Here is a 13,082-nt window from a genome sequence, read left to right as displayed (position 1 = left end):
GTTTTATGAAACCATTTACATTTAAATGTCTTCAGTTCCTTAGAAGACTTTGGATCTACGAATGCCACACAGTCCAAGGAGAGAAAGTCATGGCAGTGTGTATGGGGGGACATTTCAAGTGCCAGGCAGGACTCTTTCCTGCATAGCTTTTGTTTGTTTTTAAAGAAATACTGGGTTTTGAGACAGTTGTATATGTCTGTTTTTTTCTTGATGACTTTTAGTCCGTAAGTCATTACTTGATCAAGATACGTTCAGTGAAGCAAAGTTATTTTTAAATATTCAATTCTAGGGCTACATGGCTCTTATGAAAGAAGATGGCGTTCCTGATGACATGAAAGGAAAGGACAAGATTGTATTTGGCAACATCCATCAGATTTATGATTGGCACAGAGAGTACGTAAGATACTTGCCATGTGTGATGGTGTACACAGCATCACCACTTGCTAAACTGCCTTGTGGCAGGCAAATGGTAAAGGATGTGCGGTTGTTCGTGTCCTTTTATTACCTGTGTGGCCTCCCAGAGGCAGCTGGTACAGAGGAAGTACTGATAAGGGCACCTGGGTGGCTCAGGCGATTAAGCATCCAACTCTCAATTTCAGCTCAGGTCATGATCGCAGGGTCTTGGGCTTGAGCCCTGCATCAGGCTTCTTGCTCAGTGCAGTCTGCTTGAAATTCTCTCTCCTTCTGCCCCTCCCCCTGCTGGTGCACACTCTCTAAAATGAGTGAGTAAATCTTAAAAAAAAAAAGAAGAAGAAGAAGAAGAAATACTGATGTGCCAAGGAGTTTTGTGGTAGCATGTCATGGCAGGGGGGCGAGTCTGTTCTGCTTCCTGGTGCATCCAGGGAGCACCCATGGGGATGGCTGGAAGCACCAGCATCAAGCCTGACCGCCTGGGTTCAGAGCCCAGTCCTGGCCTTAACCCACTTGCTTCTCTTCTCCTGTCCTTCGTTCTCCACCTACACAATGTGGATCAGAGTCTTACCCCACCCCTCATGGGGTTTTTCATGAAGAGAGACTGAGTTAATACGTGCAAAGCACTTAGAACACCATCTCTGTAGAGTAAGCATCAGTAAATGTTTCTAATCAGAACTGCAGCCACCTCTTGAGTAAATACAAATTACTGTTAGAGAGTTTTAAAGATACTGTTTTTTCTAACGATTGTAAATGGAAAAAGCAGATATGACTGTGCCCAAAGCATTGGACCCCAGCACCTTGTCACACCCATTCTAATAAGGAGATTCACATGGAGGCTGGTGCTACAGCACATAGGCCCCTTCAGGTCACCTTACTGTGAATTTAAAAGACTGAATCATCTGCGGATTGCTTAATGCCAGCCACTGATATGTGGAGTATTCCAGTAGCCCTGATCTGTTCCCATGACCTGCATAGGCCACCTGCTTTACTGTCTCTATGTGCATCGCTGTCCCCTTGGCCTGCAGAGTGCTCCCATCCCCCTTCAAAGCCCAGGTCAAATGATCGCTCTCCGCTAGACCTCATCACTCCAAGCAGACGTGCTCTGTTCTCCTTGCACGTAGCATACATAAATGTGCTTTTGAAACTAAAATACTGTGCTGATACGGGAGTTATCAGAGTGTGTGTGTAGTAGTGTTTTATTATTTCTAAATTCATCTGTCCTTAAAGAATGTAAAACCCTTGAACCCAGATTCAGGGTCATCATTTTCATATCCCCCTAATGTCTAATTCAGTCGACTCACAGGTAAGTGAATGGCCATTTGCAGTCACAGCATAACTGATCGCTCTATTGACGATAGACTTCTCAAGAACCTACAGTGAACCTGATTTTAGAAAGGGGATATTTGGTGCTCCTCTGTAGTCTGCCGTCCCTGAGTCTGGCTATGAAGCCCTGATGGGAAAGAGGGAACAACACAGTGCTCCTGGGATGGCCAGACAGAGAAGTTGCCCCTGAAGATAGGGCCTGCACAGTGTGTGCACAGCTGTAATTAAACCTCAAGTGCTAGAAAATTCAAAATGACCTTAATAGATATGCTGGTTTGTGGGTTAATAAAATACCAGACATAAATGTCAACATGGGTAAGTACTAACTAAGGGGGGCATGCATCTTTGAGACTGCAGCCCAGAAGAGCTAGAGTGCTTGTCCGCAGCCCTTGTGTTACTGCGGTCATACCCGATTTCTGTCTCTAATGGGAACTGCTATACATAACCTAGAGGTTACTTTGGATGGTATTTGGGAAAATGTTATAAAAGTGGCACAGGTAACATACTCAGTATTTTATATCGATTATTCAGTTTGAGCCTCCTAAAAGTGACTGTAAAAATACATGAAACTCAAGTATTCAGAAATAAAAATGACCAATTGTGTTGAAACTTTTTTTTGTCTGTATTCAGCCGTGGTATGTTATTGCTTGTGTCCTTAAGAAAAGTGAGACAAAAAATGTTGATTGTCTAAGAGAAGGAAAGGTCGCTGGTCAAAGGATCGTCTCATTTTGCCTTTTTTTCACCTGTACATCTCTCTTGGTTCCTGCCCTAACAAAATGTTTTCTGGGCACATTCGATTTCTTAAGTATATGCTTGACATTTCCCAGTTGCTCATGTCACAACAGACTATTTTGACTAAAATCAGAAGGCCAAGTTGGAAATGGCTCTAATATTTCTCTTCTTGTTCCAGCTTTTTTTTAGGCGAGTTGGAGAAGTGCCTTGAAGATCCGGAAAAACTAGGATCCCTTTTTGTTAAACATGTCAGTACAATAACATTTATTTATATTCTGTTCTGATATCGTTGTGTTCAGTGACTGGTTTTTCAGATTAAAGGAGAACTCACTGGTTGTTTACAAAAGTGCTTGTGTTAAGAATCAAATCAAACTGTGTAGTGTCAGCAAATTGGAATTAAACCCCACTCTTACCCACAAATGACGTGCTTTCCCAGTCACCTGGCCCCAGCTGGCTGTGCAGCTCAGCGCAGTGCAGAGTGGTCCAAAGGGGGACCAGAGGCAGACTTGAAGCAGGAGCATTTGGGGATATCTGTGGGCAGACAGTTGTTTAGTGACGATAGTGAAGTACCTGAACGTACAGTTTAGGTTTAGGTTTAGGTTTAATGTAGTAGCTAAATATATATATGTGTATCTGAAATAAGTGTGTTAGCATTAATGGGGTTTTTTTAGGAAAAATTTCTGCATTTATAAAAAGCTAGTGATAAGAGTTTTTGCATTTTTGCAAATCTCTTTAATATCTGCCTTAATAGAAGACAGATGGATTTTTATATCTGCTTCTACATTCATTCTGTTGTGCAATGGTTTTTTGGTTAAAAATATATGGAAAAAAATCCATCCTCATATAAGCAGAGAGTCGGAAAGAAGTATTTTAATACTCTTTTCAGGTAATAATTATGAGCAGTTTTCTGAGATGCCACACCAGAACTCGACCACGTAATAGTATCTTAAAGGTTAGCTGCCACAGGGAATCTGGAAAGCTCTATGGTGGACTTTTGCCTTCCTGTTTCACTGGAAGCGCCTCCCACGGGCAGGCTTCCACTCATGCACTAGCTTGTGCAGTTGTGCCTTGGTCAGTTGGAAAATACTGGCTCAACAATTTAGACAGAGTTTCCAGATGCTGACACATTTTGTTACACAGTATCAAAAAGTCAGATTTGTTGATGTCATCAACCCTCTCTCTAGACCAATCTTTAGGTATTAAGTTCACAGTGGCAGATACCATGTTTTCCAAAATTCTCATCTTTAACTTGAAAGCTCAGAGTTTCATTATCAACAGATACTGCTGGTTTGCCTTGAAAACAACAGGCTTCTTTTGTTCATGTTCAAGGAGATGTCTGTCAGAGACCCAAGTATAAATATAGTTTGTGTCCCCTCTCCTTTCAAGTAAAAATGGCAGCCCACAGCTCGGTGTCTCAAGTGCTTCTGCTTGAGACAACTGTCGTATGCCACAGAAGTGTTATGTGGACCTCTGTTTTGTCTTAAGAATGTTAAAAAGATGTATAGTCCATGGTTGAGTTTTAATTAAATGGATTTTTATGACTACAGCCGGAACATTCTGAGGTGGAACTGGCAGTCTTCTGCAAATGTGCAGTGGTGAATATTTGTCAGGTGCTGGCTGGTTTTGCACATCATTGAGATGGTAACACAAAGACAGGGCCAAATTTTACCTTAATATTAGTCTGAAAATAATTTTGACCCACTGGATTCCCTGAAAGGACACAGGGACCCCCAGGGGTGGGCACACCACACTTTGAGGATCACCGGATTCGGGGAGGGCTCAGTGTGTACGTTTTCTCCCCGCCTTTAGTATCTGAAGTAAAAGAGCTTTTTCTTCCCTGCCAAAGCCAACGAGGCGTCCTAGAGCCCTGGGCCATTTGGATGGGTGGCAGTAATTCTCCTTTTAACATGAAGAACCATGTCCTCTTGTTGCCCCTGTATTGCCGGGTGTGGTGAGGGGTTTGAAATACCTGAGGGGGCGAGGAGGAAAGACGGCCTGTGGAGCCGCAGAGCAGAATGCTGGCCTAATCATGTCTCTGGAATGCACTCCCACCGGCCTAAACCACAGTTTTGTTTTAAGAAAATTTCCTTGATGAATGTGCTGAAATGTGTGTGTGCTCTTATATTCTAATTGAACTTCCGATTGTTTTAACCCGTCTGTTTCCCTTTTTCGTTCCTAGGAGAGAAGGTTGCACATGTACATAGTTTATTGTCAAAATAAACCAAAGTCTGAGCACATTGTCTCAGAATACATTGATACCTTTTTTGAGGTAAGACCCAAGAAAGAAACAAATATTTCTGAATCTTCTGTGTACGGTTGATGTCCCAAACCTAAAATACCATTTTTCCTAGGAACTAAGTAATCCTTTCCTATAAATTAGAGAAATTAGTATGAATTTAGTCTATGATTGTATATCCATTAACCTTCAGAAGACTGGGGTCATTGTTAAAATAAGGGTTTTTTTCAGGAATTTTGAACTTAAGGCTCTTTACAGATTCACAACTCATGATCTAAACTCTCAGCCTAAAAATAAAGCATGTGTTTATATGAATAAAAGAAACCAAGTGAAAGAAGGTCTTTAAATAAGGAAAAAAAGACTATTTTGAAAACTGCCCTGAAAGGTTGGAAGAGGCCATTCTGCAAACTGGTGGCACCCTGACTGGTTTTGGGGCAGCAAGGTCCCTGGCCCCACCCCACGCCTTTCCTGCCTTTCGTGCTGGGTAGTTAGCGTTTCTGACCCATGCAGGGATTCAACAGTTGTCCTCTGAAAGGCAGCACTTACGAGTCTTTCTTTTCTCCTTTAAAACAACAGGACTTAAAGCAGCGCCTGGGCCACAGGCTGCAGCTCACAGATCTGTTAATCAAACCAGTGCAGAGGATCATGAAGTACCAGCTGCTCCTGAAGGTGAGGCTTTGCATGGGGCCGACTTGGCTGCAGACTCTGGGGTCGGCAGTTGTTTTGGTGAGGGGACCGGACGGGTGAGGAGAAGGAGAGGTTGGGCAGGGGAGGGGAGTCTTTCCTATAAAGAAATCTAAAGTGGTCTTCTGATTCCTGATTTTAAATATTTCAGAGTAAATTTCTTCAAGTCTAATAAAGCACCTTATACCATTTCCTCGATTTTTTATTTACATCAAGTTCTGAATCAAAACGTCACTTGAAGTGAACTTTTTTCACCATCACAGATCGTTGAATGCTAATGGTTTTCCTTGGCTTTCTTGGCCTTTCGAGTTTTCTGATCTTCCTGGGGTCCTGGGTGAAATTAAAATTTCAGTCCCGCCTCTTGCTTTCTGTCGGCTGACAGAGCTCAGAAGCCCTTGGTTGGTTTAAATTTGTCAATGCGATTAAAGGCAAAGCCACACGGTTTTCCATGACAAAAGTGGGTGTTGTAATATGTGGAGAGTCCTTGAGTTACCACACTTAGAAACCAGGTATTCATGGAGCCCAGAGCCGTCGTGGAGTAAAAGAGGAGCCGGTACCTGCTTAGATTTGGTTGACTCTACGCTGCTGTGGCTCAAAATCCTCCTAAGAGTGTTGTGTTACAGGGAGAAACAACGAAAACATACAACCGAGACGCTTAGCCTGGCGCCTGGCACGGCAGGAACGAGCAAACAGCTTAGTGGCGGTTGTTCCGATTATTGCCCTTATCATGTCCTTCTCTCCGTGTTCCTTGCAGGACTTCCTCAAGTATTCTAAAAAAGCGAGCCTGGACACGTCAGAATTGGAGGTACTTATGTCCCCTGCTGGGCCCACCCTGTGCTCGCCAGGCCCCCCACTTAATCCTCCCCACCCCTGTCTCCAGTGTCCCCCAAGCATCTTTACCCCGGAGGAGCCTGTCCCTAGGAGGGGTCTGTCCTCTACCTGGATGTGCCCTCCGCAGCCTGGGGTTGGGGAGGAAGGAGGGCGCCTAACTCGGGGGTGGAGCGGAGGGTGGACACACCAGCTGTCCCGAGGGAGCTGACCAGTGCATCTGCTTTCTCTCCCCCGCAGAGAGCCGTGGAAGTCATGTGCATAGTCCCCAAGCGCTGCAACGACATGATGAATGTGGGGCGTCTGCAAGGATTTGATGTAATGCGGCTGCCCTCCACACTTGTTCCTCCGGCCTCCCTCGTGCTCTTTGGTCTTCCATTATTTATCTCCGCATGTAGAAAGCTGATCCTTTCTACCTGGCTTTCTGTCTCCTCTAACTGTTCTTGAACCTGATTGATCTTTTCTTTCAACTTCTTTTAGTGTATTTGATTTGTTATTTGACGACCTTCCTTTGCTCACAACCCAGCGCCTGATGGCGGAAATAGGCAGGACCTGCTCTGTCTCGTGGGCCCTCCGCTGCTGTAGTGGCAGGTGCCTTCCCTGGCAGGTAGTGGGAAGCAGGGGACCCCGCCCCTCCACTCTCCCTGGGAGCTTGACCTCAGGCTCATTGTATGCATTGTTAGTCTGACATTTCTTTGAGTGGTCAGACTATTGATATTACATGTATTGCCTTATTAGTATCTTAAAGATACTCAGAATTTTCACAAATTCAACTACTAAGTAAGGAAATGGGACACATTTCTGCTTTTCTTGCCTACTTTTTTACTAGAGATTTAGGATGTAAAGTTCTGGTGCCATGGTTCTCCGGAAAACACACACAGACTCTCCTGAAGGGCTTCTAAAAACACAGGTCCCTGTGCATCACTAAGGGTCCTGCCAGGATGCCAGGGCAGCTGGGCCCAGGGACTGCGCCTCGAGAACCTGGTCCAGTGCAAACTATACACTTTCCACCCACTCTGTCTTTGTTCGTAACTGAGGCCAGAGACTTACACAGAATTTGGCAAGAATTTTATCTAGATGATTACTCTATCGGGGGTTAAGAAGTCATTACAATAAACGAAAGTTTTAAGCTCTATAAATTAATAGGAGAAAAACACTTTCTGTGGGAACAAAACAGATACTTTGACTTAGAATGAAATGTTCTCTCCTTTTCCTTTGCCCCCCTTTTAGGGTAAAATTGTTGCCCAGGGCAAGCTGCTCTTACAGGACACATTCTTGGTCACAGACCAAGACTCGGGACTTCTGCCTCGCTGTAAAGAGAGGCGAGTTTTCCTCTTTGAGCAGATCGTCATTTTCAGTGAACCACTTGATAAAAAAAAGGGCTTCTCGATGCCAGGATTCCTGTTTAAGAATAGCATCAAGGTAATGTGTGATTGTGCTGATACACATAGCCATCATACTGATAAGCTGTTTCCTTTTCAGTGATGATCTGTCCTGATCCTTTGTTTATTAAATATTTTAAAATTTTCCTAAGATGTTGTAGAACTTTTAAAAGTTCACTCCATCCCTGTACTGTCCACATTCTGAAGTGGCTCATGGTTCACACACACCTCTGTGTGACCATGATGAGACGACTTTGTCTTGGTTAGTTCCTGTGTACCCCCTTTCTTAGAACCATGTACAATGTGAAGAGACACAGATTTGGAGTACTGTTGTAAGGCCAAAGCAGAAAGCCTTCCCAGTGTCTTACTCTTCTCCTCCACCCAGTGCAGACACACTGAGCGCTCAATGCTCGGCATGGGGCCACGGGGGTAAACCAGACAGGCAGTCCACACCCTCGAGTAGCTAGTTTTCTGACAGAGAGGCACAAGTAACCAGACAAAATAATTGCAGATGGTCTTGAGTCCTATAAATGGGACAAACCAAGGGCCAGATAGAAAAAAAAAAGCAGAGAAGGGGGCTTGAGGTCCTAGCAGACAGTCCCCGGGAGATGCAGTCTGGTTCCTCCCCTCCCCCTCCCGCTCCCGTCTCCATCCCTGCTCCTCCCCGCTCTGCAGCCCTGCAGGCCCTGAGCTGAGAAGGGAGACGTGCTTCCCTGTGTTGGGGCCTCCTCCCCTGGGCTGCTCGGCCCCCTGTCAGGAACAGAGGCAGGGACCTTCTTAGGCCCTCTGAGCCCTAAGGTCTCAGCACACAGGTGGGACACCACACCATCCCGCTCCCCGTGAGACTTCCGTCGGCCCCTACAGCAGCCTTCCTACTTTGGGCTGCTCTGGGCTACAGGAGGCTCTTTTGCCCAACAGTACCTAGGGAGGCGCTCAAGCTGGGCTCTATGAACCTGCGGGCCTCTTCTATCTCCTGCCACCCTCCAGCCCTCGCCCCCAGGCTGCTAGAGGCCCCAGGTTGTCACTATGTACCCTCCATCCTCTGGACATCTTACTGTTCTTCCAAAAGGCTCCTGACTTCTCCAGTCCAGTCCAGCAGCTTAGAAATCCTGTGCTCTTGCTGCAGTGAAACCATCCCACGTGCAATATCACGTATAACTTCATAACCCATGTCCTGTGAATAGTCAAGGTTTTTAAATAGTGTCATTTTTTTTCCTGGAGCAGAGAAGGGAGGGATACACAGACTGGCTCATCATAAAGGCATTTGAAATCAGGTAATTCCCAGGCCCATGTTTCTAGTTAATATTCACATTATTAGTTAATCCCCTGTCCCTGAGTTTGAAAAGTTATTGAAAAGCTTCAAGATGATTTCCCAGGCAGTAAAAATGACAGCTCAACCCAAAACTGGTTGTTTCAACTTTGACATAGGATGAACTTTACATTGCACCTGACCAGTGGGAATAAATATGCTTTGTTTTTATTATTGTAAAATACACTTAAATTCTCCATCTCAACCATTTGTCCGTGTGCAGCTCGGCGGCATTACACACGTCCACACTGCTGTGCAACCATCCACTCGTCCGCCTCCACACTCTCCTTACCTTGCCAAACCAAAATTCTGTGCTCTTGAAACAACCACTCCCCATTTGCCCTCCCACCAGCCCGTGGCACCCACTGTTCCACTCTCTGGTTCTGTGACTTTGACCACTCAAAGTCTTATTCCATCTATAAGAAATTCTAACACTGTTTGTCTTCCTGGGACTGGCTTATTTCACAGAGCTTGACGTCCTCAAGGTTCATCCGCGCTGTAGCATGTGTCAGCCTGTGCTTCCTTTTTAAGGCTGAGTAATACCCCATCCCTCATTCCAGAGACCACATTTTCTTTATCCATCAATCAATCAACGCACACTTGTGTTACTTTCACCTTTTGCCCATTGTGAATAAGGCTTTACTCTTTTTAAGGTGAGTTGCCTTTGCCTGGAGGAAAATGTGGAAAACGATCCGTGTAAATTTGCTCTGACATCGAGGACGGGGGGTGTGGTGGAGACCTTCATTTTACATTCATCCAGTCCAAGTGTCCGGCAAACGTGGATCCATGAAATCAACCAAATTTTAGAAAACCAGCGCAATTTTTTAAATGGTAATGTATGTTCTCTTACTGGGTGGGTGGACTGGAGGTACACATTTCTGTTTCTCTTCTCTCTCCTGCTGCGTCCTGCTCACCATGGCCAGACAGAGTTAGCCCAGACTGTGTTTCAGGCTCTGTCCTAATAAGCACTTGTGTGTTACTTCAGTTCCTTTTCACAACGACCCCTGGTGGCAAGTACCGGTGTTAGCCCATTTTAGGTAGGTCAGTAAGTTCAAGTCCCACAAATTCTTCGTGGCAGAGTCAAGGTTCCCAGCCGGCCCTTGCCCTGGGCATGTGTCGGGCACATGTTCACATGGCCTCTCGCACCATCTGTGCCCTGGAGCCCTGTCCTGGGAAGGGAGTGTTTGAGAAAGACTGAGGCAGCAGACAGAAGTAGACACAGATATTGAAGACATTCTCCAGTGCACCTCTGAAACTTGCTTTTGCTTGCATTGCTTATTCATACCTCCCACCTCCCGTTAGAAAACAAGGCCTGTAGTTTTCCTTCCCAGCTTCTACGACATGAGTGATGACAGGAAGCTGCAAAGCACCTTAGGGGCTGTGTCTTCTCCACAGGAGGGTGACCGTACTGACCTTACGGTTTAGATAACTCCTCTGACTCGTTCTGTGGGTGACCTGCAACTGCCTCCTGCTTCCCTTGTTGATGGCTGACTCTGACTCTGCATCTAACTGGGCCATCACTGATGAGCTCTGAGAATTCGGCTGGAAACTAGATAACTCATTTAAGGCCTTCTCTTTGTCCTTTTCTCTATGTCCGTGTTCTCTGTCTGTGCCCCAGTCCAACAGGATGTTGTCATTTCTTTGTCACCCTAAAACCACCTTCACACCTGCATGATGTTCAAGAGCCACGAACACAGGCATTCAGTGCAAAATCAGGGGCAAGGCAGGTTGGGACAAGGCATGGCCAGCTGCCTGGTAGTTAAGCAAGACTGATCGTTTTTTACACCTGTGGTTGGCTCATGGGGCTCATGGGGGGTCGGGGACCATCCCTGTGAATGTAGAAAAAAGTTTGGCTCCCATGACAGTGAGCCAGTGCAGGCTGCTCTAACGGTCCTGTTCTGAAGTGACGCATCGCATGGTCCTCCACAGCAGGCAGCCTTTGGGAGGTCTCGGTCAACTTTTACATCTTGAAAATAAAATGAACTGCCTCCCAAACTGGAAGCCAGAATATTCCATGCTGTGAAACTATACTAGATGCCCTTAGTCTACGGGAAGGACTGATTCCAGAGGATGGAGCACCATCAGGAATGGCCTGGGAGCTCTGGACACGTGACATGCTTCCCTCTCGCCCCTTGTTCCAGTAAGAGGCCGTGGCCAGGACAGACTTAGTAAAATGTCACTGGGCTACAAAATGCTTGTTCCCACCTGCCTGGCAGGAAGAGGTTCTGCCTAATTCTGCTTTATTTCTCAAAGGTTTTAACGCTTCAAAAGTTTGTGTTCATATCTCCCCATATCTTGTTCGGCTCGTTCCCTTCAGTTTCCTGCGGATGAGCACGTACAAACTCAATTGCCGGAGGGGGAGATGGGACAGCTCCACGACCCGTGGGGGTCTTTGTGGAGCTCTTTACCATCCCTTGTCTCTTGTACCAAATCTGCAAAGCAGAGGTGGTCCCTAACGCTGCCATCCTGCGAGCCTGCAGGGAAACCAAGGGACTCCTTAGCTCCCAGCCGGGTTCTTCTTTTCCTGACCTCTCGGGTTTAAAGAAGACCTTTATGGCAGCTGGGCTGAATTTCCCCACTCTGTGGGAGCCGCTGCCGTCTGGGATTCTCCCACACGGGCAGTTGGCCTCCTCCACTTGGCAGGGATGCAGGAGCTCTGCTCGCTGCTCCCAGGCTGTCCCAGTCGGCGCCTCTGTAGTCCTCACACACTTGGTGCTTCCTCGGCCTTCTCGGCCGCAGCCACTCACACAGGCGCAGCTCCCATACACGTGAGCTGTTCATCGACAGACAAGCGGCGGTTAAGTCCTTTGCTTTTACTGATGGATGGTGTCTGTCCGCTGCTTCCAGGATGGGTAGGAGCTTAAAGGTTGTCGTGGTTAGAAGGCTTGTGGATGAGCGCCCACTTGCCTGGAGAAGGGGGCATTCAGGCCAGAACACCATTTCTGTGAGATCCTTTGCCTTTCTCCTTTGCCCCCTAAGGATGTTTTGCTCGGTTTCCTGACAGTCTTTTCTCTGTGTCTCTCTTGCTTTACAGCCTTGACATCACCCATCGAGTATCAGAGGAACCACAGCGGGAGCGGGGGTGGCGGTGGTGGGGGCAGCAGCGGGGGCAGCGGCGGCGGCGGGGCCCCAGGCACCGGAGGCGGCAACCCCAGCACTGGCCCCGGCAGCTGCAGCGGCCTCCCCAGCTCAAGCAGAAGCAGACCCTCCCGGATCCCCCAGCCTGTCCGACACCACTCCCCCGTGCTGGTCTCCTCTGCAGCCTCGAGCCAGGCAGAGGCAGACAAGATGTCAGGTATGTCCACTCCCAGCCCTGCACCGCCCCTTCCTGGCAGCAGCCCTGCCCCGGAGGCCGGCCCTGGCCAGCCCGGCAGGCACACTCCGGGAGAGCCCGAAGGCCCCCAGCAAGACTCCGAGCACATCCCCAAGATGAAGGTGATTGAGAGCCCCAGGAAGTCCTCAGGGAGTGCCGCCGGCGCCGGCCGCGATGCGGACGCCAAGGAGGCACGGGCCAACCAGGAGGACAGCCGCTCACGGAGCAGCCTGGGCTCACTGCCCCTAGGAAAGCCCAGGCCCGGGGCCGTCTCGCCTCTGAACTCGCCTGTGGCCACCGCGTTCCCTTCTCCGATCGGCAAGGAGCCCTTTCCCCCCAGCAGCCCCCTGCAGAAGGGGGGCTCCTTCTGGAGTTCCATCCCTGCCTCCCCCGCCAGCCGGCCGGGCTCCTTCACCTTCCCGGGGGACAGTGACTCCCTCCAGCGGCAGGCACAACGCCACACGGCCCCCGGCAAGGACACGGACCGCATGAGCACGTGCTCCTCGGCCAGCGAGCAGTCCGTGCAGTCCACCCAGAGCAACGGGGTAAGAACACCCGGCAGCCTGCGCCCGCCCGCCCCACTGCCTCTGTCCCGCCAGCTCTTCTAAACCTCCCTGTGGCCGCCGCTCTCCTCCTACTAACTTTTGGCCCTCCGGCCGGCACCGTCTGCAATGGTCAGCTCTCCGCCCGGAGCCTGCGGACCAGCCGCCTTCTAACCCCTCCTGCCGCGGGAACAGCGCTGCTCTCGTCTCTACTAACTCGCTCCTTGCTTTGTGTGTGTCTCCTTCATCCGGGAAGCCAGATCGGTAACCTTCTGAACGCAACACCTGTGCGTCTTTCACGCTCTCTGACCGGCAGAAT

At 48.2% G+C, this 13,082-nt stretch overlaps 1 protein-coding gene across 2 annotated transcripts in view; it reads left to right on the top strand.

Annotated features, from left to right (window-relative positions):
• The window catches only part of TRIO (trio Rho guanine nucleotide exchange factor), a 224,702-nt gene that overhangs the window by 195,603 nt on the left and 16,017 nt on the right, over window positions 1-13,082 (top strand). Inside the window, exons 39-47 of one of the 2 annotated variants that reach the window (XM_032337739.1) lie at window positions 290-393; window positions 2,648-2,717; window positions 4,649-4,738; window positions 5,282-5,374; window positions 6,144-6,194; window positions 6,458-6,535; window positions 7,448-7,639; window positions 9,562-9,739; window positions 11,943-12,766. In XM_032337739.1, coding sequence (XP_032193630.1) covers window positions 290-393; window positions 2,648-2,717; window positions 4,649-4,738; window positions 5,282-5,374; window positions 6,144-6,194; window positions 6,458-6,535; window positions 7,448-7,639; window positions 9,562-9,739; window positions 11,943-12,766 — 1,680 coding nt within the window. The remainder of the gene's footprint in view (window positions 1-289; window positions 394-2,647; window positions 2,718-4,648; window positions 4,739-5,281; window positions 5,375-6,143; window positions 6,195-6,457; window positions 6,536-7,447; window positions 7,640-9,561; window positions 9,740-11,942; window positions 12,767-13,082) is intronic. The other variant, XM_032337740.1, reaches the window with a different exon arrangement.

This window comes from Mustela erminea, chromosome 3, assembly GCF_009829155.1.
Source record: "Mustela erminea isolate mMusErm1 chromosome 3, mMusErm1.Pri, whole genome shotgun sequence".
In the NCBI taxonomy this organism is placed as follows: Eukaryota; Metazoa; Chordata; class Mammalia; order Carnivora; family Mustelidae; genus Mustela; species Mustela erminea.
This window is presented reverse-complemented; position numbering and strand designations above follow the sequence as displayed.